At 55.5% G+C, this 26,901-nt stretch overlaps 1 protein-coding gene across 7 annotated transcripts in view; it reads left to right on the top strand.

Annotated features, from left to right (window-relative positions):
* The window catches only part of RPS6KA2 (ribosomal protein S6 kinase A2), a 336,387-nt gene that overhangs the window by 290,285 nt on the left and 19,201 nt on the right, over nt 1–26,901 (top strand). For all 7 annotated transcript variants that reach the window (XM_055433551.2, XM_055433553.2, XM_055433554.2 and 4 more), the window contains 4 exons: nt 2,887–2,951; nt 10,042–10,144; nt 16,776–16,906; nt 18,407–18,532. In XM_055433551.2, the coding sequence (XP_055289526.1) occupies nt 2,887–2,951; nt 10,042–10,144; nt 16,776–16,906; nt 18,407–18,532 (425 nt within the window). The remainder of the gene's footprint in view (nt 1–2,886; nt 2,952–10,041; nt 10,145–16,775; nt 16,907–18,406; nt 18,533–26,901) is intronic.

Below are 26,901 nucleotides of genomic sequence, written 5' to 3'. Positions count from 1 at the left end.
AAACAAAAAGGAGTTGTCAAGTGCAGAGTAGGCTATCTCAACGTGTTTCAGGAGAGGATGAAGAGAACTAGAATCCAAAATAATCACCACACTTTCCCCTAGGAAGGTCGGCACAGGCTTCAGAGAGCTCCGTGCAGAAACTTTCTGTTTTACATTTCCCTGCTTTGGAATACTTATAATTTTTGAGTCGTAACCAAAACGTTAGTTCACCGTCGAGTGTTTACTGAGGCCTAGAAGCACAAACATGGTGCAGAATCTCACTGCAGTGGAAGAAGAAGGTGCAGATAAAAATGTGCCCAAGAAAACCCAGCTGGTACAACAGAGACTTGTAGTTTTACCAACACCTGTATTTCCTGTCTGCCCTGTTTTATTTGGATTCCTGCGGCATGTACTTGCAAATAACGAGTGAGCATGAAATGCAGTGGGTAAAACCTGCAAAAAAGACCGGTGAAAGTATTTATCGCTCAGTCGTGTCCAACTCTTTGCGACCACCTGGGCTGTAGCCCTCCAGGCCCCTCTGTCCATGGGGAATCTCCAGGCGAGAATACTGGAGTGGGTTGCCATTTCCTCCTTCAGGGGATCTTCCTGACCCAGGGATCGAATCTGGGTCTCTTGCATTGCAGGAGGATTCTTTACCTTCTGAGCCACCAGGGAAGCCCCCCAAAAAAGCTGAAAGAGTACAAATCAGAGGTGATTTTTCATTTTGCTTTACTTATGTGGCCAGAAATCTTTTTCAATCCTGAGTCCTGGGCTTCATCAAAGGAGGCCTGTGTGCAGGTGGGCACGAAGCCAGAACGTTCATTGTTGACATGTTCCTGCAGCTGCCTGGGCACCTGGGAGGACCTCCAGGTGCTGGGGATGCCCAGGCTGGACCAGATCTCCAGGCTCAGGTCCCGGGCTTCTATGGGGATGGGCACGGACTTGCGGAGGGCCCTCAAACCATGCTGTTTCTCTCCACTACTGACAACACTCCTGACACGAGACGCTTGGGGTTTCCACATGGACGGACTCTCCCCGTCTCCGCAGACACCCCTGGGTCCTAGGACTCAGCGCAGTTCTGACGGCCGGAGTTATCCTGGACCCCAGAGGGTCACGGTCACTCCCATCAGACCCCCTGCCTCAGACACCAGCCGGGGGTCCCAGGCCGTCGCTGTGCTTCCTGCTGACCAGGTGTAAACCCAGGGTTCCCAGGACCAAACCCCCCACATACACCAGCTTTGGTAATTCAGAGAACAGATCCCAGATCTCAGGAAGGTGCTCCTGTGACTGTGACTGCTTTATTGCACAGGATGGTCTAAAAGATTAGATGAGGGACTTCCCTGGTGGTCCAGGGGTGCAGTAACTCACTTAGTGGGAAAGCCCTCTGATGTGTCTGCCTCCCCAGGTCTCTGGAGGGGAACATTCCAGGTCTGACCCCTTCCTGTCTATGGTCATTTGCACATCAAAGGGCTGATCGGCAGGTCCTGGAGGCTAGTGCGGTGATCTGGGCAGGGGCTCTTTCCCCCCATGCTGGCCTGGCCAGGCTTCCCGGCTGGACCCTCGCCCACCTAGAGATGGCCTGATTCTATGGGTGGCTTCCCAATGAGGCCCACAGCAGGCTGTGTCTCCCGGGACCCCAGTGTCCCGGGGGAGGGTCCCCAGCTCCTCCGGTTGGATGGGGAGGCCAGGTTGGGGGCTCCACAGGGACCACAACGGCTTCAGGTGGCCACGTGCCCTCTGACCTCCGCATCGTCCTGCCTCCCTCCCAAGGACGAGACCTCAGGTTGGGGTGGGGGCTGGCTGAGTGGGGCTGGACCTGGACGAGGTTCTGCACTGGGGCAGGGCTGGGCCCCTGGGGCTCGGGGTGCCTCCCGCACGGCCTGTTCCTTTGAGCTGGAGAGCCTTTTTCCCCTCGACTTGCAGCAGGAGCTGGACTTGCCCACTGGAGGCGGCCCACCACCCCTTCCCGCGTCCGTGGGGAATCCCACCTTTATTAGTGTTGATGAAACCACGTCAGCATATATTCACTCCCTGAGACGTGGAGGTCCCGGCAGGTTTCACTCTGGGAGGTGTGGGATCCCTGACGACGTGCGTCCGCCGTCAGGGGTCGGACAGTCCCGCTGCCCTGACGTCCTCGTGCGACCCCTCCCTCAGGCCTCGGAATATAACGTCAGCAGCAAAGCGGGCAGAGGTTAAGCAGAAATAAGCAACAAGCAGCTCTGTCGGTACTCCGTGTCCAGTGCTCACAGGGGTGGACACGGCTCCCTGCTGGCCTGTCTCCAGGCTGCTGTCCTGCAGGACACGGGCGCCCCGGGCCCTGCCTTCCTCCCCAGGAGCCCTGGAGCCAAGTCTGTGTATGCTGGGCTCCCGCCCCCGCGCCCATGTCCTCTCATCCTTCAGGAAGGTCCGGCCTGCGGCTGGTTCCGATGGAGGCTGGGCCGGGCCTCCACGTCCTTGCCCAGCTGCCAGGGTAGCTCACAGCCGCCGCTGGGGGCGTCTAGTCTGCCCCTCCCCTGCCCCCCTCAGCTGGTCACAGCCCCACAGGGCGGTGTGGTGGCCTCTGCAGGCTGTGAGGCAGGCAAGGGGGGGCTGGCAGGAGAGGGGGCAGCTGGGTCTGCTTCTCCCTGGAGGTCATCGGGACCACTCTGTATATGCCCCCGGCACCCGCCTCACTGCTGCGTCAGAGGGCGTGCAGTCACGGCTTTGCTCTGACGTCAGAGGACGTGCCATCACGGGTTTGCTGTGACGTCAGAGGGCGTGCCATCACGGGTTTGCCGTGACGTCAGAGGGCGTGCCATCACGGGTTTGCTCTGACGTCAGAGGGCGTGCCATCACGGGTTTGCTCTGACGTCAGAGGGCATGCAGTCATAGCTCTGCTCTGACGCTCTCTGCTCTCTGGCCTCCCAGGTGCCGGGCTGGACGGTGTGGAGGAGATCAAGCGCCACCCTTTCTTCGTCACCATTGACTGGAACGTAAGTTGCCGGCCCGGGTCCCTTGTGCACGGAAACTGCAGGGAAGTAGGGCTGGGGCAGGGGGCACGGCAGCTGCTGGGTACCGGCCAGCGGTCAGCGTAGACCCGTCCCCTGGAGGAGGGCGCTCCCTCGGGGCATTTCCCAGGCACAGGCCGGGGACGCCCCCAGCCCTCCCCTGCGGCTCTAGCCTGGAACCCGTCCAGCCCTTTGCCGGTTGGAGACCCTGGGCCCCCGTGGCCCTGCCGCCCTCTCGCCTCCCTGAGGACCGAGTTGAGGCCACCCTGGCCCGCTCCCGGCTGCTGGGAGCATTGGGTGTGGGGCCTCTGGGCCCAGATTGGGGGCAGCTTCCTGCCTGGAGTCAGGGTCCTGCCCGCATCAGCTCTCACTGCTATAGAAGCTGTTACAGAAAAGCGTTACCCCGACCGAGGAAGACACTTGTCTGTGATGCTTGTTAAAGACGTAGGAAGACTCGTTCGGGGCGCCGCCACAGTGGTGTGGGACCACTTCGGGGGTGGGGGTCCTGCTTTCGGGAGGGAGGTGGGGTGAGGACCGGCTGTCAGCGAACAGAAGGTGATTAGCGGGAAACACCAGGTGGGGGTTCTGGCTAAACCCACCTGCCAGGACTCGCGCTGGGGCGGGCATCGTGATCAAGCAGGGTCGGTGTCCGGGATGATGAGATGTGGAGGGCGGGGGTGGTCAGACTGGCTCGGCACTCCTGCGGGAACTGGACAGAGCCAGAGGAAGCCCCTACAGCCCCTCATCCGCCACACGAGAGCCCAGGAACACCCGGCTTGGGGGACTGGGGGCTCCAAACCTAGAGCTGGGGCTCTGGTGAGACACGGCACAGTTAGACTGGTTGCCAAGGTGAGAGAAGAGAGGAGCCTTGACTCCCTGGCGATGAGGTGCTTGGGGAACCCGGGCCGCCCTGCCGGGGCGGGGGCTGTGCTGGGAGGCGACCAGCAGCCACCCCATGCGAGCCTGGCTAGGGGCCACGGACAGACAGGCTCACCCCCTGCCAGGACGATAAAGGTGCTTGCCCTGGGATGGGGGCCAAGTCAGCATCTCGGGGTGCGTGGAGTTTTCACAGCACGATGGCTGGGGACGCTGCAGGCTGGGCTCCATGCATCCCTGAACGCACAGGTCTGCACGGGCCCTGGGCAAGGCCACGGTGCCCGGACTCCTGTGCCAAGAAGGTGGCACTTCCGTGTTCCGTCCAAGTAAATCGGGCTGCAGTTAGGTTGGCAAGTTTTTTCTGCTTCTTTTGGCGTTTGGTTTCACTTGGGTTTGCTTTGGATTTTGAGAGAAGCCCTCCAATGCACTCAGACAAGCTTCCCTGCCATCATCTCGTGTCTTTGGGGGCGGGTGGGGGCGTGACCAGCAGGAACCAGAGCAGCAGCGAGGCCTCGCTGAGCTCCCCACTCTGAGACCCCACTTGGTGCAGGCGGACGTGTTTCATGACCACTGGGTGCTCGCCTATGTCCAGGTGACCAGCATACAGCGATGGGAAGACACCGCTGCCCTTCTGCCGCCCTGAGCCCTGGGGGACCACTGTCCATCATCCAGCCACATGCGGCTGCAGTGGGGCGCCCCATCGGGGAGGGGGCGGCGATGCTATGAGAGGGCTGACGAGCGGGCGGGGGCGGAGGAAGAGGGAGGGAGTCCAGGCAAAGACCTCCCACCTCTGGGGCCACAGCCTCAGTCCAGCCTCCCAGGTCCCCTCCAGCCCCCGCGGCACTGGGTCAGCCGGGCGGGGGCCGCCGTGTACTGGCAGCCTCGGGCCCAGCCACACCTCCAGGCCAGGGACCAGCCCCGGCTCCAGGAAGACGTGCGCAGGTCCCGGCGGGCGACAGGACAGGTCTGTCCGGCGGTCCGCGCTCTGCTTCCGGCAGCCTCGGTAACTGGAAACCGCAGTGGCGGCCCCTCTGCAAAAACTATTAAAACCGAGAGGCCATCCCGCTGCCAGACAGACACTCAGAAAATGAGAACGACCAGGCCCCACCTTGACTGGTCGCTGACTTTACTCTGAGCCTCGGCAGCCAGCCTGGAAAATGGAAGGATGTGATTTCACCTCTGCTTCCTTCTCTGACCCCAAACTGCCAGCAGGAGTTCTTGTTTTTTGTTGTTTTTTTAAGTAAATGCCTGTCATGCAACACGTCTTCTCCCCAGGGTCTTCGGTTTCCTGGTGGGACTGAGTGAGTCCGTGGTCTCTGCCCTTGGGGGTCACTGCCCCGTTCGTCTTGCTTTGCCACCAATTCACCCCCAGAGCCTGGCAATTAGCACCTGCCAGGGGGCACTGCCCCTGCAGGCTCGCTCCCCGTGTCAGGAGAAATGAAAAATAATGCGTCCATCATCATGGACCGCATTAACCGCATCCTCTGTGGACGGGGATGGGAGTGCGGGCACAGGAGCTGCGTCTCTTTTCCCTGCTGGCTCAAGCCGCGCTGAGAACAGAAATGAACAGAAGCCCAAGATAAGCTTCGTCAGAGCGAATGGCCTCAGGGCCTCGAGTCAGGCCGGAGCCCTCCAGCCCCACCAGGCTCCTCTTGGGAGGGATGAAGTGTCCACCCCAGGGCCCTCCCTGTAATGTGATGCCTTGTGATTGCAGCTGCGTCCGTCAGGGCTGGAGTCAGGCTTCTTTCTGAAACCCTTCCAAGCACATTGCCAGAGTCACACATGAGGTGGAAGGGACTCCTTGGGGAGACTGAGGCTGGGGGTCATGAGAGGAACGCCCTCGGACCCGGGGAGCCCAGCAGCACATGGACCGGCAGCTACGGAGTGGGGCTCTGGGCGCTGTGGGGCTTATGCACAGAGGGCAGGCCCCAGGGTTCTGGGTGTCGGGACCTCGCAGCTGCCACTCAGCATCTCGCCGTACCAGGGTCCCCTCCATGGCTCCCTGGGAGATTTCTCTAGACCTGCTCCCATGTTAAATACCCCAGAAGGACCCACCCTTCCGAGGAGCTGACAGGAGCCTGTTCAAGGACTGATTGCCCCCTGGCTCAGGGGTTTTGTAAACCCAGATGCTGGGGTTGGAACACTCATGGTGGGGTCTCCCATGGAGGCAGAGCTGTGCCGCGTGGAGCAGACACCCCAGACCCGCGCACGGCATGCTGGAGCCATTCCACTGCTTCCTGTTCCCCCTCCTGTCCTGTCACCCCTCGGCATCGTTTCTGCTATTTCAGGAAGCATCTCTAACGGTGCCCTTTGCCTAATTGGAGCATGTTAATGTTGAAATGCCTGGAGCCACAAGTGCTTGCAGAAAACAGATGTTCAGTCTGTGACCCCGAACTGCAATCAGTTCTCTCTTCCATTATCGAGTTGCTGTTTTTGTTTTGCTCCCTCTGTCCTTCACTAGTCACCTTATAGGTATAAATAGAATTCAGATGCACCTGCTCGGAGCGCCCCAGTCTGTACATATGATATGAAATCCGTTCCAACATTGCTACAGCTCGTGTCATCCCAAGATACCGGGACAAGCTCTGAGAATGAAAGTGATGCCTGGTGAACTTGGTTCTGAGACCCCACTGTCTTTCCATCAGTGTGAGGTGAATTGTCCCAGAGGCTCAGAGAGGGGCGTCCAGGTCAGAATTAGGAAGCTCAAAGGCCTCCACAAGATGGTGTGCCCATCCACTCTCCGTTTGACCCTGCGCTTAGAATGAGGAGCAAGTTCTCCTTTTCTCTAAATCTTCAAGCCCACACCAAGGTTTGGACACAGGGAAAGGGAAGACGTGTATAAGAATACCACTGACTGGTGCTTTCCAGGCCTCCCTGGTGGCTCAGTGGTAAAGAATCCACCTGCAAATGCAGGAGACTCAGGCTTGATCCCTGGGTCAGGAAGATGCCCTGGAGTAGGCAATGACTACCCATTCCGGTGTTCTTGCCTGGAGCATTCCATGGACAGAGGAGCCTGGCGGGCTGCAGTCCTTGGGGTCGCAAAGAGTCAGACACGACTCAGCAACTAAACGACAACAAAGCGCTTTCCAAAATGTTCATCCAGTGATAGGAAGACACTTAAGACTGCAGCAAACACCAGGGTGCCTCGGAAGGGCAGGAGGACCAAACACACCAGGTGACTTTGAGGCTTTCTGCTGCCCTCTTGAAACCAGGACGAGACCGCACCACGCCCCCGAGACGGGCTCTGGGGCGTATTCCACTGACAGGCTCTGTCACTGCAGGTCCCGGTGTCAGGGGAGAGGGGTCTTGGGGGGGTCTTCCTGCTGCCCCCCCAGCAAGCCTCGGGGAGCTTTCCCCCACACTGTGTCTCGGGTCAGTCGGGCTCTCTGCAGCTGACACACAGGCTTACAGAGGCTGTTGGGAAAGTGCACGGAAACATGGCCACGCTTGCACACACTGCTGCGTGAAGCCAGAGGGTGCACAGGCTGCAGACCCGCTTCTTGCACCGGCGTGGCGGGCGCTAGAGTTGGGATTCTGCCCCGGGCAGAGCAGGGGCAAGTGTGGGCCGATCACCGTCCCGGAGCAGGATTCCCCAGGGGCCACGTCCTCTCTGGATCCCCAAGTTATCACTCAATGTTTCCACTTAAACTACATGCTGCTCTCCACCCAGACGAAGCCGCAACAGCTCACTGTTGGGGGACCCTCTGATTCCGACGAGCTCGCCTCCTTATACATGAGGACTTGCAAGTGGGGGTCTGCGTCTCCTCCCAAGGGGTCAGCCTCCTGGCCAGGACCACCTCCCAGCTCCGTGGAGGCGGGCGAAGACTTGGCCTGGGTGTTGAGTGAGGGAAGGAGCCGAAATGGTTGGGCTTCAGCCTCCAAGTGCAAGAGCTCTCCTTGCGTGTGTGTTTACTGAGATACAGTTGACATGTAACGTTATATTAGTTAGAACTATTTGCTCTTTATACGTATTATGACGTGATCACCACAGTGAGTCCGTTTGAAATCTGTCGCCACACGTAGTTGAGAGCTTTTTCCTTCGGATGAGAACTCTCAGGATCTCCTCTTTCAGCAACTTTCAAACATGCACCAGTCTTCTGATCCGTAGGACTTATCCATTGTAAACTGGAGATACGTGCCTTTAACCCCCTCACCCGTTTCAGTCACCAGAACCCCCTCCCGCCCCGGCCACCACATGTGTCATTCTCTTTCGTGGAAATCTGTGTGTAAACAAATGCCCCCTCATTGTGGAAGTGGGAGACAGGGCTCTGCTGGAGGTCCCTGTCTTCCTGCCCTCCTCCCCATCCCTCCTCCCCGCCCTCCTCCCGTCCTCCTCCCCGTCCTCCGGGAAGTAGCAGAAGGACACATATTTGGGGACAGGCCCAGCGCAGACACCCCAGGGAGAATGACCAGTGGCAGGGGCCAGGCTGGGCGGCCGGCAGACTTGGTAACGGCGCGTGTTTCAACCAGAGCACAGAGCTCGCCCTGCGTATTAGATTTCCCCTGACCAGCATCAGGGAAGTACACACACACACACACACACACACACACACACACACACACACCAGTGCATCAGCACAGAAAGCAGCATCTTTCCATTTCTGGAAAGTTCCTACTGAAATCTCTTCACCCAGGGCTGGAAACGACCGAGTAATGGGGGGCTGGACTAGCTCACTTTTCCTCCTCCGAGGGCTGCGCAGTGCACACCCCAGCTCCACATGTGCACGTGTGGCCAAGGCCGCTCTGAACCCGAGAGGGAACCCAGCGATCAGTGCGTCTGCGGACGGCACCTTCTGCAAGGGTGTGCTCCGGCGGGGTCTCCGCTGAGGCAGGAAGAGTCTGGAGACCCAGGCCCACCGCCCACCTGTGCCTTCGTCACCCTTGACCCTGGAGGGGATCTTACGTAACCTATTATAGCTTCAGTTTTCTCGTCTATAAAATTGGTGATAAAATCTGCTTTCTCGAGTTCTTGAGAGACTGGGAGCAGATCCAGAAAGGCCGCTGCATCCATTTGCAGACCCTCCTGTCTGGGGCCCTGAATTCAGGCCTGGTGACCCGGAGCCCTGGGAAGGCCCCTGTGTTCCCAGCCGGGGTCTGGGGACCCGCCGATGAGGCAGGATGGGGAGAACGCATGCTGACGGATTGCAGCCAGACCCTCCTCCTGATTTCCACAGCCTGCCGCGGGGGTGCACGGCTCCCCACGATTGACGCGAGCTGCTGCCTGTTCCAGGGCAATCTGACTGAAACCAGGCCTCCCATTCCCAAATCCGCCTAGCCGGAACCCCGGCCCACACCTGGCATCACCAGGCCCTGCCGGTCCGGTGCCCACCTCCCTCCCCAGACAGGCATCCCAGGCCCTGCCGGTCCAGTGCCCACCTCCCTCCCCAGACAGGCATCCCGGGCCCTGGGGCCGCCCTCTAACCTCTCCCTGCCTCCCCCTGCACCTCAGCATCATCCATCATGTTGTCCTGCCCGGCTCTGAACGCCCTTGTGTTGCTCCTTAAAAGCAATCAGCTAGGAGTCAGGCTTGGAACAACGTACATGAGTGTGTGCCCTTGAACCCTGTCCAAGGCAGTCACCGTGAGACTGAGTCAGACCCCAGAAGTGGCCGGCTCTCTGACCGTCGCTCCGAGGGCCTGTTCAAGTGTGCAAAAACGTGTATATCAACCGCAAAGCCCGACTCAGCCCCTGGACTTGAACAGAGGGACCTGGAGGCCCGAATCCGGGAGCGGCAGGAATAGGTGCCCGGTGCGGTGTGGGTGAGGGGGATGCAGATGGGGTCGGTGTCCCCAGCAGCCGGCGGCATCTGAGCTGCTGGCTCCCAGCCCTGGGGACAGAGGGTTGGTGCAGAGGAGCAGGGCTCTTCCTACTGGTACCTCGGGGGGCGGACGTGACTGACCTGTCAGATGCTAGTTGAAGCAGATTCTATTGCGCAGAAATGATTGAGACTGTCGCGCTAAAATCAGGGTGTTTAGATGGCCCCAAAGCCTTTTCCTTGGAGCCACGGCTTTGATGTCTCCTTGCAGACGACATGGCTGTATGCTGTCCTCAGCCCAACGTGTTTTCGGGGTGCTCCTGCACGTGTCAGAGCCGGGGGCGGGGTCGTGGGCCCTGGCAGAGGGGGGAGGGGCACGGGCGGCCCCTCCCCCGCATCCCCCTGTCAGCCCTCAGCCCCTGCCCTGTCCTGCCGTCCCTGCAGAAGCTGTACAGGAAGGAGATCAAGCCTCCCTTCAAGCCAGCGGTGGGCAGACCAGAGGACACCTTCCACTTCGACCCTGAGTTCACGGCGAGGACGCCCACAGGTGTGTGCGGGCAGGGGTGGGGTGGCCTGGGCTACTTTCCCACGAGGGTCCTCTAGCCCGGCAAGGTAGGGCCAGGCACCCCGGAGTCAGAGCCCCACGTTCAAGGCGCTTCCAGGGGAAGTGACCCTCAGGTCTGTTTGGTGTTCTCGTCTCTCTGCTCGTCACAAAGGTGTCTGTGATGAAGCCACCTCTCAGTGACCCCGGGGCGCCTGGCCTGCAGGTCTTCCTGGGGCTCTTGCTCTTCCTGCTCCCTCTTGGCCGGAGTTGCCGACTCCAGGGACTCACCCTGGAAAGTTCGAGAGAAGAAGCTCGAGGCAATAAAAGTGTCATTTAATTAGAGGTTTTATGGGAAGAGAGAGGCTGTCAGCTAAGTCTGTAAATGCATGAACTGTTGATCTTATTTGTGCAAAAAAACCAAACAGCGGTTTGAAAAGTTGCGTCAGCTCCTGTAGCTCAGCACAGCAGATGGACTCGTTAGTTTAGCTTCCACGATGCATCTTGAATTACTCCTAAGGGCTACCAAATTCAATCACAGCTGGTCAGTTCAGTTCAGTTCAGTTGCTCAGTCGTGTCCAACTCTCCGCGACCCCATGAATCACAGCACACCAGGCCTCCCTGTCCATCACCAACTCCCAGAGTTCACTCAAACTCACCTCCATCGAGTCAGTGATGCCATCCAGCCATCTTGTTCTCTGTCATCCCTGTCTCCTCCTGCCCCTAATCCTTCCCAGCATCAGAGTCTTTTCCAGTGAGTCAACTCATTGCATGAGATGGCCAAAGTATTGGAGTTTCAGCTTCAGCATCAGTCCTTCCAATGAATATTCAGGACTAATGTCCTTTATGATGGACTAGTTGGATCTCCTTGCAGTCCAAGGGGCTCTCAAGAGTCTTCTCCAGCACCACAGTTCAAAAGCATCGATTCTTCGGCAATCAGCTTTCTTCACAGTCCAACTCTCAGCTCCCTTTAAAAGTTGTCCTTCTGTGATATTAATGGCAAGCCACTCCAATATTCTGCCTGGGAAATCCTGTGGACAGAGGAGCCTGGTGGGCTACAGTCCATGGGGTCTCAAAGAGCCGGATGGGACTGAGCGACTGAGCACATTAATGTTGTAAAAATATGGTGATTGTCTTTGTCTGCCCAGGTGGCCTTAACAAAATACCACAGACTGGGAAGCTTCAACTACAGAAATTTATCTTGGTTTCCCATGAGAGCCCTATCCTGGGTTGCAGACGACTGCCTTCCGTCTGTCTTCACGAGGCCTCTGTATCCGAGAAGAGAGAGAGAGGGCCCTGGGGTCCTCCTCCTCTTGTAAAGACAGCAGACTGTTGACTCAGAGCCCCAGCCTTACGACCTCACTTACACCCTCAAGACCCCTTCTCCCAGTACAATCACTCCGGGCTTTGGCCTGGGAATTCTGTGGGACACAGGTAAAGGCATGGTGGTTTTGTCTAAAAAAACATGACAAGCCCCTTCTGGAGATTGTGCCCGCTCTTCAGGTGGCTCAGTGGTAAAGAATCCATCTGCAATGCAGGAGACACGGGTTTGAACCCTAGGTCAGGAAGATCCCCTGGAGGAGGAAATGGCAGCCACTCCAGAAAACCTGGCAGGCCACAGTCTGCAGGGCCGCAGAGTCGGACACGACTGAGCGTGCCTTATCCTGGAGACGGGGCGGGACGCGTTCGGCCCGCTGGCAGCTCCTGAGGCTGCGTGCTGTGCGCATGGGGCTCCCACGCTTAGCTCGCTGTTGTTGAGTCGTGCCTGGCTCTTTTGCGACCCTGTGGACTGTGGCCCACCAGGCTCCGTCTGTCCGTGGGATTTCCCCGGCAGGAATACTGGAGTGGGTGGCCATTTCCTGCTCCTCTCTCAGTTACTGAATCTGAAATTCTCTGTGATTAAAAAAGACCATCGTAAAATAGATAGATGGTCAAATATGACACATCAAGTGGATAACGTTACAATCGAGAATCCATTTGGCTTTCCACACCACAGAGGGGCCCCTTCGGGATGTGAGCTCCGTGCACGCAGAGGTGGGGAGGGGGCGTCCTTGGGGCCTGGAAGGCGCCTGCGGTCCCCCGCAGTGGAGGCTCCAGGGCTCAAAAGAAAGCGGATGCTGGGTACTATCGGTTCGGGAGTCGAGGCACAGACTCACTGGTCTCTTTGGGGTCCTCCTGCATCCCCAGATAAAACCAAGACCGTCCTCACGGCCAGAGCCCCAGTGAGGCCTGTAGTCGCCGGCCGTTGGGGGTGACCAGTCGCTGCTGCGGGATTCGCGTGGCTGCTCAGGAGGTGGAGACCTGGGGGGTGTCCTCTAGGAAAGGTGGTGGGGCGCTCACTCAGCTCTCAGGAGCCTTGGGAAGTTCTTGTGTGTTGGAGGGGTGGCCAATCCTTCCTCTTGGCAGCACTGACCCAGTTCACAGACTCAGGTGGACTCTTTAGCCCCAGAGGTTGGAAAGACGGAGCAGGAAGGGGGATTCCATCCTGGCTGTGCCTCCAGCTCACCTGAGCAGGTCACCATCCGCCCACTCCATGGCTTACCCAAACGCCACAGAACCCAGAAAGGGTTAACTCCAGCAGAGAACTCTGCCTGTGACGAGCACCCTCACCACCTCCAGGTCCTTAATGAAAGGTGCACGGTTTCACCAAGGGTTTCCATCATTTGGAACTGAGTTTAAAATCCTGAAATACAGACCGGATTTGTGTTGCCTGGCAAGAAAACGCTAATGCAGTCAGCTCTGAATTACTCACCTGTGCATGCTTTTTGTTCATCCATGAAGAATTTAAACCCCAACCTAACTGGCCCGTATTGTTAGCAGGCTTTTTTTAAAGCACATCATATATCTTTTGTGCCGAGAATTCAAATTTATTTTATTATTAGCTAAAGAAAATCATAATTAGACACAGTGCATTTTAATGCTGTCCAGAAATAGCTTTTTTTATCCCTTACTATTTGGATTTCTCCAATTGTACTTACTGCAGGACCTGGTTTGCCTTTGAGGAGGTAGTAATTGAAATGCCAAGACATAGAAAAATAACTCTCTATACTAAAAAGAGACCAGACTGTTCTGAGCACGTGATTCGAGTTCATGACTGTGAAAAGGCAGCAGACGCGGTGTAACCCTGGAGCAGCGAGTAATCCTCGGCCCGTGTTAGACTTGGACGCACCATAGGAATTTTTTGTCGCGGTCTTCAAGTCCTTCATTTTTAGCTTAAGCTGATGCTAAAGCTGGTGGACTTTCCCTGATGACAAACCAGCTGCCCTTCAGAGTCTGCTGACCCATGGGAGATGCCAGCCTAAGATTTAAAAGCACAACAAACATACTGTGACAAGTCAGAAATCACTCCTAGGATCAACGAAGGTTGACTGCACTCAGCTTTAAATTTCCTTTCATCCACCTCACACGTTTGCCCTTCTTTTAGTACTGAGCTAGAAATTGGTGTCCCCTAGCTGATTGTAAAGCCTGTTAAAAGTCACGGCTGCCACTACCATGTGGTCACATCTAGCCGCACGGGCCGTTGGCTGTGATAACCTCTCGTGAGGTCCGTGTGAACCTCAGCTGGTCTGTCCTGGGTCTGAGCAGGGAGAGGCACCCCGAGTGTTAGAAGGCATGGCCCTGGGCTTCACACGGGCTTACACGGGCTTCACACCTCTTTGGCGGTTGAAGTCCTTGCTTACCTGATCCGCAGACTTTCAATTCGCCCAGGAAGGTATATCAGTTCAAATTCGCAGGAAGCTACATCCCGCCCGCGCAGACTCCCAGTTGCTGTAACTGAGCCTGTATCCGTTCGGCTCTCAGCCTGTACGTGGCTCGCCATAGATCCTGGCGTGGGCTCGAGTTCTTCATCCAAACCTGCACCTCAGGGCTCGACGGTGGCTGAACCGGTGCTGTGTTCCTGTTCTTGGTGCAGACCTGGAGCAGGACATGTCACCTGGGGGATTTTTAAGAGCAGGCAGACCTCAAAGCCAGAGTTCTCTGCAGGGGAAAAACAGTCAAAACCAGCCCGGGAACAAAACCTCTTTGGAAGGCACTTGCTGCCTCTGCTGTCTCGATGCACACTTTCCAAATTCTAGAAACTACGCAGCCGAGTCTTGTGCTTTTTAATTAAGCTTCTCCAGTCTAGCACATTGACACCTTGCTTCCAAGTGCAGTCAGCTTTGATGTCAGTCACTTGGGTGACTCTGGAGCCCTTTGCCAGGTAGACGTCAGGGGCTGAGACCTGCGTCCTCGTGGTCAGAGGTGCTGAAAGGGGGTGGGCCAAGCCCACGAAGCCCCTGTCACCCCGCGAGGTCTCCCTGGAAGAGCCAAGTGGGCTACTTGGTTGCAGCTCGTGGTTTAGCTCCCGGGTACGGAAGGAGCACCCCAATTGCCTTTCCCCCCAAATAAAATGTTCAGGAGGAAAACGCACATTCCTGCAGCAGCTGACCCCCACCCACCCTCCTGCTCCACCAGGAAAGCCTTAGTTTATATATTGTTCCCACGTCAAAATAAAGTATTCAAACCAAGTCAGAAGGTGTGCTCGTGCTCAAGCCATATCCAACTCTGTGCGACCCCATGGACTGTCGCCCACCAGGCTCCTCTGTCCATTGTTATTCTGCAAGCAAGAATACTGTAGTGGGTTGCCATTTCTTCCTCCAGGGGATCTTCCCGACCAAGGGATCAAACCCATGTCTCCTGCGTCTCCTGCATTGCAGGCGGATTCTTTAACCACTGAGCTACCTGGGAAACCCAAGTGAAAACAAATAGAAAAGCAAAGGCCAGCTCCTATGACCTTTCCAGTCCCATTTGCCAGTGTTTTCTAGATAATTCAGATTTAATTTTTACATATATACATAGTAAGAAAAAATTACATCCGCATTATATACTTTATATATTATTATAGATTTATATATTTATAACATATGTGCTGCACGCATGCGTGCTCAGCCTCTTTAGTCATGTCTGACTCTTTGCAACCCCATAGACTGTAGCCCGCCAGGCTCCTCTGTCCATGGGATTCTCCAGGCAAGAATAGTGGAGTGGGCTGCCATCCCCTTCTCCAGGGGATCTTCCCGACTCAGGGATCAAACCCAAGTCTCTAATGTCTCCTGCAGTGGCAGGCGGGTTCTTTACCACCAGCACCACCTGGGGAGCCCCCAGTGCAGGACATGGTGCTCGCGGCTCGACTGTGGCGTGCTGCAGAGTGTATGAAGATGCACGCTCTCGCGTCCGTCTCCACAGCATACTTTCTCCTTCCCCACTTGACCCGCTGCGCTGTCAGCTGGCACAGTCGTGTCTCATCCTGGGCCAATGTTACCCACACCCAGACCAAGCGTCCTGATGACGCGGGCACAGCTTTGTTGGTTGCAGCAGCACTTAGACGACACGGATGCAGCATGGTTTCCTTGAGATAAACATCCAGGTCGTCGCCAGGATTTTTTTTTGCTGTTACAAGTGTTGCTAAGAGCAACATTGTCCACATTTATTTCTAATCACCTTAAAGTAATTCTGTGGGGTAGAGGTATCACTGCAGCTCTGCAGAAGTCAGGTGGATTTATGCTTAGGTAGCCACTCCACATCAGCCTTGCAAAGATTCAGCCAACCTGGGCTCCCACCCACCACTGAAGTGCCAGCCCTGACCAAACCCGCATGTGCCTGGTTAGCTTTTGCCGATTTGTCGGGCAGCGCGTTACCCTGGTTACCGTGTCGCCATTAGAGGGACCGAGCGCCCCTCAGGTAGGAGCACCGTCCGTACCCCCGCTTTTCTCAGCGGCCTCCGGGAGCTTTTTGCACGGTAGCGCTCTGTCTGTCGTACATGGTGCAGACCTTTTCTCTCTCCAGCCTTTCATCCTTTTGTTTTCCTTAGTGGTGAACGTGGAACGGGACCCATCTCAGCCGCAGTCAAGCCTGAGCAAACGCACAGAGCTCAGGGGGGTCAGCGCTGAAGGGCTCCCTGAGGGTCTGGGAGCAGAGCACCCTGCATGCTGCGGGTGGGCCCCTCGGGGGACAGAAGGGTCACCCTGCTGGGCCTGCGTCCCTGTGCCCGGTTCTGCTGAACCAAGACACTCAGAGTGTGGCCTCCCGGGCCCCGCCCACAGTGACAGCTCACCCCGAGGTTGCTGGTGGCTCCAGGCTCCATCTGGAGCAGGCAGGGCAAAGGGCTGTGGCTCAGAATGAATATCGAACATGTTATTATCAATGATCATCCTGAAGTTTTTGTTCTGAGTATTTTTGCTGTAGTGAAAGTGAAAACCACTCAGTCGTGTCCGACTCTTTGTTTCCCCATGGACTCTATGGAATTCTCCAGGCCAGAATACTGGAGTGGGTAACTGTTTCCTTCTCCATGGGATCTTCCCAACCCAGGGCTCGAACCCGAGTCTCCCACATTGCAGGCGGAGTCTTACTAGCTGAGCCACAAAAGAAAGTGCGGTTTCTTACGGCTCAGCCGCTCTGATCTCAGGGTCACCTCCTCATCTAACACACACACACACACACACCACACACACACACTCACCCACACACACTCACCCCCACACACCCATGCACACTGGTGCACACACACAGCTCACACACACGCACACTCACCCACAGGGTTCCTGTACGGCGTCGTGGCTCAGCTCCCCTGGAAGGCTGACTCTCTGGTTGTTGCCTGCAGACTCACCCGGCGTCCCCCCCAGCGCCAACGCCCATCATCTGTTTAGAGGATTCAGTTTCGTGGCCTCCAGCCTGGTCCAGGAGCCCTCGCAGCAAGATCTGCACAAAGCCACGGTTCACCCCATCGTGCAGGTAACCTGCCATGGTCCAGGCAGTCCCCCACATCCAGGCGTTCCCCCGCATCCAGGCGGTCCCCCACATCCAGGCGTTCCCCCACATCCAGGCGTTCCCCCGCATCCAGGCGGTCCCCCACATCCAGGTGTTCCCCCGCATCCAGGCGGTCCCCCACATCCAGGCGGTCCCCCACATCCAGGTGTTCCCCCACATCCAGGCGTTCCCCCGCATCCAGGCGGTCCCCCACATCCAGGTGTTCCCCCGCATCCAGGCGGTCCCCCACATCCAGGCGTTCCCCCGCATCCAGGTGTTCCCCCGCATCCAGGCGGTCCCCCACATCCAGGCGTTCCCCCGCATCCAGGCGTTCCCCCGCATCCAGGCGTTCCCCCGCATCCAGGCGTTCCCCCGCATCCAGGCGGTCCCCCGCATCCAGGCGTTCCCCCGCATCCAGGCGGTCCCCCGCATCCAGGCGGTCCCCCGCATCCAGGCATTCCCCTGCATCCAGGCGTTCCCCTGCATCCAGGCGGTCCCCCACATCCAGGTGTTCCCCGCGTGCAGGCGGTCCCCTTCTTCCAGGAGGCCCCCTGCGTTCAGGAGGTCCCGCACGTCCAGGAGGTCCCAGCGTCCAGGTGGTCCCCCACGTCCAGGCATCCCCCGCATCCAGGAGGTCCCCCGCATCCAGGGGGTCCCCCGCATCCAGGCGTTCCCCCGCATCCAGACGGTGCCCCACGCCCAGGCGGTCCCCCGCATCCAGGAGGTCCCCTGCGTCCAAGCGGCCCCCCATCTTCCAGGCGGTCCCCCATCATGCAGGGGATCCTGTAGAGACCCTTGGTTCACTCCACCCACCTCCCCAGGGCCATGAGTGTCCACCATGGTGGATGTCCCAATTGCCATCATGAACTGTAGTTTCTGGGGGTCAGTGAAAGTGCCATTTTCATAAGGAGGTTTGCACGGTGTAAAATAGAGACTCTCACAAGCCATCAGGACTACTTTTCCTGTAGGAACAGAGTCTGGGTGCGGTGGGTGGCCTTGGAAGGCCGTGTTTCTCTCCCCAAGGCCCTTCGGGAAAACACAGCTTGTCTAAAGCGGACAGCGCTGTGGCCGAGTCACCATAATGGGTGACTCTGTCTACACCCTGAGGCGGCAGTGGGGATGGGGAGCAGTGTCAGGGGTGGGATTCCCATCAGACGCTGGCACCCAGACCCCGCTCTAGACACAAGCACCAGAGCCGCCGCCTGTGTCTCAGGGGGACTGACCTCCCCCTCCGGATCCTCACTCCCTGGGGTCTTTGGGGGAAGCAGGCAAGGCAGCTGACCCAGGGTCCTGACCCAAAAGACAGGGACGCTGGGGTTGAGATCTGGAACCACCGCCAACCAGCCCTGTGACCGTGGTCGGAGGCCGCCGCGCCCTCCTGGCCTCGGTGTCCCCATGTGTGCAGGCTGGAGCGCCCTGAGCGCCTGCGATCGGTGCACTTGAACCAGAGCCCCCTGACCCCACTCTCTGCCGCCGTCTCTGCAGCAGCTACACGGGAACAACATCCACTTCACTGACGGCTACGAGATCAAAGAGGACATCGGGGTGGGCTCCTACTCCGTGTGCAAGCGCTGCGTGCACAAAGCCACGGATGCCGAGTACGCTGTGAAGGTAAGAGCAGCGTGCCCGGGCACGTGTCTGCAGCCGCTCGGCCCCCACGCGCACGTCCAGCTTCGTAAACACCCTCTCACGCATCTTTCTGCAGGCTCTGATGTGGGCAGTTCCGTTTGCCTTGATATCAGGTCACTTCTTAAAAAGCGATTTCACAAATCCTGAGTATATTCTTCTGTCAACGTGTAGATAGGTACTGAGTGCCTTTAGTAACTTTCCGCCTGAAACACACTGGGACAAAAGCTTTGGGTGCTCGGTGTTTTGGAAAATACAGAACTGGGATATAGGCAGTCCACCTGGGGAAGGAGTGAAGAATAGGGAGTGGGGATGAGGAAGGAAGCTTCTGTCACCAGACTTAAATCAAGGAGATAAACAGAAGCAGATATTGTGTACCATTTGCAATAGCTTCAGCAGAGAGCTGGCAGTCTTACCCTCAACGTCAAGCCCAGTAAACACTGACCACTGTCTTCCACCCAGTTTGGCATTCTCTCCATCCTGCCTTTGCTTCTGTAATTGTTGCTAAATTCAGTATTTGATCTGGAAATCCAAAATATCAGTTTCTTGCATTTTCTGGTTGGTAAAATGTGGATAGTCAAAGCTATGGTTTTTCCAGTGGTCATGTATGGATGTGAGAGTTGGACCATAAAGAAAGCTGAGCGCCGAAGAACTGATGCTTTTGAACTGTGGTGTTGGAGAAGACTCTTGAGAGTCTCTTGGACAGGAAGGAAGTCCAACCAGCCCATCCTAAAGGAAATCAATCCTGAATATTCACTGGAAGGACTGATGCTGAAGCTGAAGCTCCGATATAAGGTGGCAAAGAGCCAACTCACTGGAAAAGACCCTGATGCTGGGAAAGATTGAAGGCAGGAGGAGAAGGGGATGACAGAGGATGAGATGGTTGGATGGCACCACCGACTCAATGGACATGAGTTTGAGCAAACTCCAAGAATTAGTGAAGGACAGGGAAGCCTGGCGTGCTGCCATCCATGGGATCACAAGGAGTTGGACACAACCAAGCAATGGAACAGTAACAACAAAAATGTGGATGAAAGCTAAAACTTGCTACTAAAGTCATAATCTAATTTTTGTGAAAAGCATGGCGTGTGCGTTCTCCCTCCACGAGGGTGACAGCTGGTCTGTCCACCACTCGCTCACTCAGCAGGCCAGGAGGCGCTTGAGGACCCAGGTCCAGCCGATGGTGTCATGGTGATCAGGGCACCCTGGCTTGTCCCAGGATGGCGCACGTGATGTCCCTGCTCTTCAAGGAGCCTTGGGGACAGATGGAGCCTGTGCAGCAGTCAGTGGGGTGAGTGGAGTTGTTCCAGCCCCTGTGATCTCCTGAGCTCGAGAAGATTGTTCGAAGCGATGGCTGCGATGCCGTGACCTCATTCTGCCCCACCCCCAGCTCCCCAGCCACTCCTAGGAACAGATAACCCTGTTCCTAGGACGTCTGCCCACTGCCTCGCACCCCAAGGACATGCTCAGCCCTGTGAGAGACACCAACCCCAAGCATCACAGGTCCCTTGGTTTAACAGGGGCTGGGAATTTATGGCTTTGTGACAAATATATCTTGAATTCCTCAAACAACACAGAGTGTTGACATTGGAGGAAGCCTCAGTCTGTGCGTTCCGCTGTTCTGGGGTCGTCAGCCTGCCCAGTGTCTTGACCATGTCGAGGAGCGGTTGATGGAAGGAAATAGCTCATGATTTTAAATCCCTGGGCAGGTGGGGTTGCGACTGCAGTGGGGCCACCCTGCATGTGGGTCTGATGTGTTTTGGGATTTGGCTCACTGAGAAGTTTCATTTTTCCTCGTCCTTGGGAGGATTTAATGGGATCTCGCACGATGCTGTTCCCATGTCCAGACGAGCCGATGGGGAAGAGGAGACCCAATCCTGCCTCGACGAGAGGACTTCAGTTTTACTTAACGTGTCTCACATGCTTCGTAAGCCTGCAGGGGCTTCTTAAATTCTTTCTGCGTGGCTCATTCCTCACAGGATTTCTTTAGACAGTGTGTCGGGTGGCCAGCAGCAGTCCCAGAGACAATCGAGGCTTCCGCTGAGCACAGAGAAATGCGTCTATTGTTCAGCAGGCACCCAACACTTGTGCCCTTCCATAGCGCAGCCTGACATGGGAGGTTTCTGAAAATGATCCCCCGCTGACAAAGGCAACAGTGTCTTTCCCCTAGCATCCCTGTATCCAGCTCTCACCAAAAGACACTGTCTGAATTCAGCTTTGTCAGCAACTGGCTTATAACTCCGTCCCCAAAGATCAGACCCCACAATTGGCATTTCCGGGGATTCCAGCCCCAGCCTCTTGGGCACTCAAGCCGGGAACTGTGACTGCAGCTGATGGTGGGAGTCCGAGCTGAAGTTGAAGTTCCTTGAAGTCTAATCCTTGGGGTTCCCTGGACAGACAGGACAGGTGGGCATCGCAGGGACTGCCCTCATGGTCTCCGAGCCCCTGGGGGGTCGTGGTTCGTTGTCTGGAACTTGCTTGGATTAGGCGAGGAAGGAGGGAGGCCTCCCAGGGAGATGCTCAACGGGGACCGTGGCTGCCTCGGGCACGGTTACCCACTCACCAAGCGTCGGCTCCTCCATCGGGGGGCAGATGCCCCGTTTGGATTTTCTTCTGAGATGAAAGCCAGCGGGAGTCACACGGCAGAGAGCATTTAAGACGAGCCCATCTGCTCCCAAAGCTGCCCGGCCCCGCCGCGGCTCCCCGTTCTGTTCCCTCGCCAGCGTTTCCAGGTAGAGCACAGCGGAAGCGTGTGCTGGCTCTGCTGTGCTCTGCTGACCCGACGGGCAGCAGCACCGCACTCGCTGATGGAGGAGCCAAGGAGCTGCCTGGCTTGGCGTGTTCTGAATGTGACGCGGACCAGCGACTTGGCGAGAGTGGGTCCCAGCTCTGCATTCGCCCTGTTGAACCCCGGCGACACCTCTCCAGGCCACCACTGTGCAGTTGTGTCCTCTGTGCGGCTAGAGGGAGGGGGCGGGAACGTCCCCACTGCGTGCAGAGCCGCAGGAGGAGACCGCGGGCCCCCGGACAGAAGGCCTGTGGGCGGAATACACAGGCCTTGCCTGAGGCCATCACACCGGGGTGATTCTGCCCCCTGGGGGAACACGCGCGGGGCAGGAGCAGCTCCTGCCGTGTGGTGCCCCGAATCCCACAGCACAGCCCCCGGTGCCCCAGGGACTCAACCCCACAAGGTCAGGCGTGCCGAGGTTGGGAACCCCAGCCTAAAGCATAAAGATAACGCAGTGTCAGGTAGACAAATGGTGTCTGGAGATGAGGGCGGTTTCCTTCTCTGTGGAGCCTCTGCCTGCTGTCCTGGTACCTGGATGGCCGTGCACCAGGAACACGCTTCATGCAGGGCGGGACACCCCCTCTCTGCCCAGAGTTGGGGTCCGGGTGCGGCCCTTCTGAGGGGCCTTGGGGTCAGTCCTGAGCCGTCAGCCTCCGAGCTCAGGGTACGGCGTACAGCGGCTCTCACGTTCTCGGCAACAGCACTGTGTTTGCTTTAAGCTATGTCAGCCTTACAAATACCTACTTTTGTATTGTAACTGCTCTGCCATCACATTAACTGCAATTTCAGTTCTAGGTCTTTATACCAATATACTGAAACCAACCCACCCAGGTATACATCCAGGAAACAAAAGGGCTGGGTTTGCACTTGTTCTCAGCTGCGTTTTTATACTCAGGTTCTGAATTAGTGAGACCACATGGACTAGCGACTCAGTGACTCTGGGAGACAGTGGAGGACAGGGGAGCCTGGCGTGCTGCAGTCCATGGGGTCACAAAGAGCCGGACACAACCTGGCGACTGAACAGCAATAAGAATCTGGTCCCTAGACTTGGCCCCTGCCCCCCGCTGAGGCAAACACCACCAGGTGCCCAGGATCTCCCGCCGGGAGAGTCTGACCTCAGAGGACACGACGCTGAGCCCCACCTCAGGTTCATCTGGTGGGGGTGACTCCCGTGCACCCGCCTCAGGCTAGGAGGGCTGACGGGGAAGGACCGCAGCATTCTCTCAGGCACATTGCAGTGAGCAGCCGTGCCCTGCTTCCTGAGGCCGCAGAGCCGTCCTCGTGGGAGTCTGATGACAGACTCAGGTCCGCTCTGTGTTCACAGCCAGCCCGAGGCCAGCGGGGGAGATGAAACTGTGTAGGCCTTGGAAATAACACAACACACAAACTGCACAGATGCCAAGGTGTGAGTGCACCTTTCACTTAAAATAGGAGTGAAATGGAATCAGTCATGAACTGCAGAAGGTAACTATGATTCAGGAGGATTCAAAGGGGACAGGTGTATTTGGAAGGAAAAGATAATTCATAATCTTCTTTCGTGAGAGGTTCTGCGCTCACTTTGTACAAACTGCATGCACTTTTGCTTTCATTTCAGTTTCAGGTCTTTGTGGCTTGACGCGACCGGGTGCGTATTCTAGTCTGTGCCAGTTTGCGCGCTGTCCCCACAACCCCACCCTGCCCGCAGTGGTCTCCTCGCTCAGTTCAGCTCAGTTCAGCCCCTCAGTCAGGCCTGAATCTGTGCAACGCCACGGACCGCAGCACGCCAGGCCTCCCTGTCCATCACCAACCCCCGGAGTTCACTCACACTCATGTCCATCGAGTCGGTGATGCCATCCAACCATCTCATCCTCTGTCGTCCCCTTCTCCTCCTGCCTTCAGTCTTTCCCAGCATCAGGGTCTTTTCAAATGAGTCAGCTCTTCGCATCAGGGGGCCAAAGTATTGGAAGTTCAGCTTCAGCATCAGTCCTTCCAATGAATATTCAGGACTGATTTCATTTAGGATGGACTGGTTGGATCTCCTTCCTGTCCAAGAGACTCTCAAGAGTCTTCTCCAACACCAGAGTTCAGAAGCATCAATTCTTTACTGCTCAGCTTTCTTTATAGTCCAACTCTCACATCCGTACCTGACTACTGGAAACCAGCCTTGACTAGACAGACCTTTGTTGGCAAAGTAATGTCTCTGCTTTTTAATATGCTGTCTAGGTTTGCCACATCTTTTCTTCCAAGGAGCAAGCGTCTTTTAATTTCATGGCTGCACTCACCATCTTCAGTGATTTTGGAGCCCCTCAAAATAAAGTCTGTCACTGCTTCCATTGTTTCCCCATCTATTTGCCATGAAGTGATGGGACCACATGCCATGATCTTCGTTTTCTGAATGTTGAGTTTTAAGCTAGCTTTTTCACTCTCCTCTTTCACTTTCATCAAGAGGCTCTTTAGTTCCTCTTCACTTTCTGCCATAAGGGTGGTGTCATCTGCATTTCTGAGGTTATTGGTTTTTCTCCCGGCAATTTTGATTCCAGCTTGTGCTTCATCCAGCCCGGTGTTTCTCATGATGTACTCTGCATATAAGTTAAATAAGCAGAGTGACAATATACAGCCTCGATGTACTCCTTTCCCAATTTAGAACCAGTCTGTTGTTCCATGTCCAGTTCTAACTGTTGCTTCTTGACTTGCAGACAGGTTTCTCAGGAGGCAGATCAGGTGGTCTGGTATTCCCATCTCTTGAAGAAATTTCCACCGTTTGTTGTGATCCACACAGTCAAAAGCTTTGGCATAGTCAATGAAGCAGAAGTAGATGTTTTTCTGGAACTCTCTTGCTTTTTCGATGATCCAACGGATGTTGGCAATTTGATCTCTGGTTCCTCTGCCTTTTCTAAATCCAGCCTGGTGTGGAGAATTTTGAGCATTACTTTGTTAGCCTCTGAGATGAGTGCAATTGAGCAGTAGTTTGAGCATTCTTTGGCATTGCCTTTCTTTGGGATTGGAATGAAAACTGACCTTTTCCAGTCCTGTGGCCACTGCTGAGTTTTCCATATTTGCTGGCATATTGAGGGCAGCACTTTCACAGCATCATCTTTTAGGACTTGAAATAGCTCAACTGGAATTCCATCACCTCCACTGGCTTTGTTCATAGTGATGTTTCCTGAGGCCCACTTGACTTCACATTCCAGGATGTCTGGCTCTAGGTCAGTGATCACACCATCATGATTATCTGGGTCATGAAGATCTTTTTTGTATAGTTCTGTGTATTTTTGCCACCTCTTCTTAATATCTTCTGCTTCTGTTAGGTCCATACTCTATCTTTCCTTTATTGAACCCATTTTTGCATGAAATGTTCCCTTGGTATCTCTAATTGTCTTGAAGAGATCTCTGGTCTTTCCCATTCTGTTGTTTTCCTCTAATTCTTTGCACTGGTCACTGAGGAAGGCGTTCTTATCTCTCCTTGCTATTCTTTGGAACTCTGCATTCAGATGCTTATATCTTTCCTTTTCTCCTTTGCCTTTCACTTCTCTTCTTTTCTCAGCTATTTGTAAGGCCTCCTCAGAGAACCATTTTGCTTTTTTGCATTTCTTTTTCATGGGGATGGTCTTGATCCCTGTCTCCTATACAGTGTCAAGAACCTCCGTCCATAGTTCATCAGGCATTCTGTCTATCAGATCTAATCCCTTGAATCTACTTGTCACTTCCACTGTATAATCATAAGAAATTTGATTGAGGTCATATCTGAATGGTCTAGTGGTTTTCCCTACTTTCTTCAATTTCAGTCTGAATTTGGCAATAAGGAGTTCATGATCTGAGCCACAGTCAGCTCCTGGTCTTATTTTTGCTGACTGTATAGAGCTTCTCCATCTTTGGCTGCAAAGAATATAATCAATCTGATTTCGGTGTTGACCATCTGGTGATGTCCATGTGTAGAGTCTTCTCTTGTGTTGTTGAAAGAGGGTGTTTGCTATGACCAGTGCGTTCTCTTGGCAAAACTCTATTAGCCTTTGCCCTGCTTCATTCCATGCTCCAAGGCCAAATTTGCCTGTTACTCCAGGTGTTTCTTGACTTCCTACTTTTGCATTCCAGTCCCCTGGGATGAAAAGGACATCTTTTTTGGTGTTAATTCTAGAAGGTCTTGTAAGTCTTCATAGAACCGTTCAACTTCGGCTTCTTCAGCATTACTGGTTGGGGCATAAACTTGGATTACCATGATATTGAATGGTTTGCCTTGGAAATGAACAGAGATCATTCTGTCATTTTTGAGATTGCATCCAAGTGCTGCATTTCAGACTCTTGTTGACTATGATGGCTACTCCATTTCTTCTAAGGGATTCCTGCCCACAGTAGTAGATATAATGGTCACCTGAGTTAAATTAGCCCATTCCAGCCCATTTTAGTTTACTGATTCCTTAAATGTTGATGTTCACTCTTGCCTTCTCCTGTTTGACCACTTCCAATTTGCCTTGATTCATGGACCTTACATTCCAGGTTCCTATGCAATATTGCTCTTTACAGCATCAGACTTTACTTCCATCACCAGTCACACCCCCAACTGGGTGCTGTTTTTGCTTTGGCTCCATCTCTTCATTCTTTCTGGAATTATTTCTCCACTGATCTCCAGTAGCATATTGGGCACCTACTGACCTGGGGAGTTCATCTTTCAGTGTCCTATCTTTTTGCCTTTTCATACTGTTCATGGGGTTCTCGAGGCAAGAATACTGAAGTGGTTTGCATTCCCTTCTCCAGTGGACCACGTTTTGTCAGAACTCTCCACCATGACCTGTCCGTCTTGGGTGGCCCCACACGGCGTGGCTCATAGTTTCACTGAGTCAGACGAGGCTGTGGTCCGTGTGATCAGATGGATTAGTTTTCTGTGACTGTGGTTTTCATTCTGTCCGCCCTCTGATGGAGAAGGATAAGAGCTTGGGAAGCTTCCTGATGGGAGGAACTGGCTGTGGGGGAATCTGCGTCTTGTTCTCACTCAGGTGGAACCCAGATCCTTGCAGTGGCCAGCAGGCCTGCACCGCCCTGTTCCCGGAGCTCCTCCGGCCCCTCCTCACCCCATCCTTAGTCCACTCCCAGAGGGGGAAGCACTCCTCCCTGAACCCAGAACTCTGCTCTCCACGCTGGGCATCAGTCTCTCTGACCACAGTGTGGTCACCTCCTGTCCCCATCTTCCTGGCCTGCGGTGCCTATTTCAGGGCTCTTCAAACCCAACGTGCTTCCCAGCTTGTTTCCTGTCCACACCTGTCATGATGCTTGGTGGTATCAAGGATGGATAGTGAGAGAGAAAAGTACCAGAAGTTTCCTGGTGGCCCCGTGGTGGGGACTCTGTGCTTTCATTCCTGGGGCCTGGGTGCAACCCCTTGTCAAGGAGCTAAGATTCCACAAGCCACGTGGTGTGACCGAAACGGGGAGAGGGAGAGAGAGATAGCAGTCAGGGGCTTTTCTTCAGATTCAGAGTCACGGCATCCCTTCCTTTGGCTTGTTTACTGTCAGAGCGGGCAGGAAGACTGGTCCACCCAACACGTCTTGTGTCCAGATCGCATTCCCTTACTGAGCCCCTCTGTTCAGTAACCAG

This window comes from Moschus berezovskii, chromosome 10 (genome assembly GCF_049115385.1).
Source record: "Moschus berezovskii isolate FMDL1 chromosome 10, NW_MosBer_1.0, whole genome shotgun sequence".
Classification (NCBI taxonomy): Eukaryota; Metazoa; Chordata; class Mammalia; order Artiodactyla; family Moschidae; genus Moschus; species Moschus berezovskii.
Note: the sequence above shows the minus strand (reverse complement) of the source record. Positions and strands in the feature narration are given on the sequence as shown.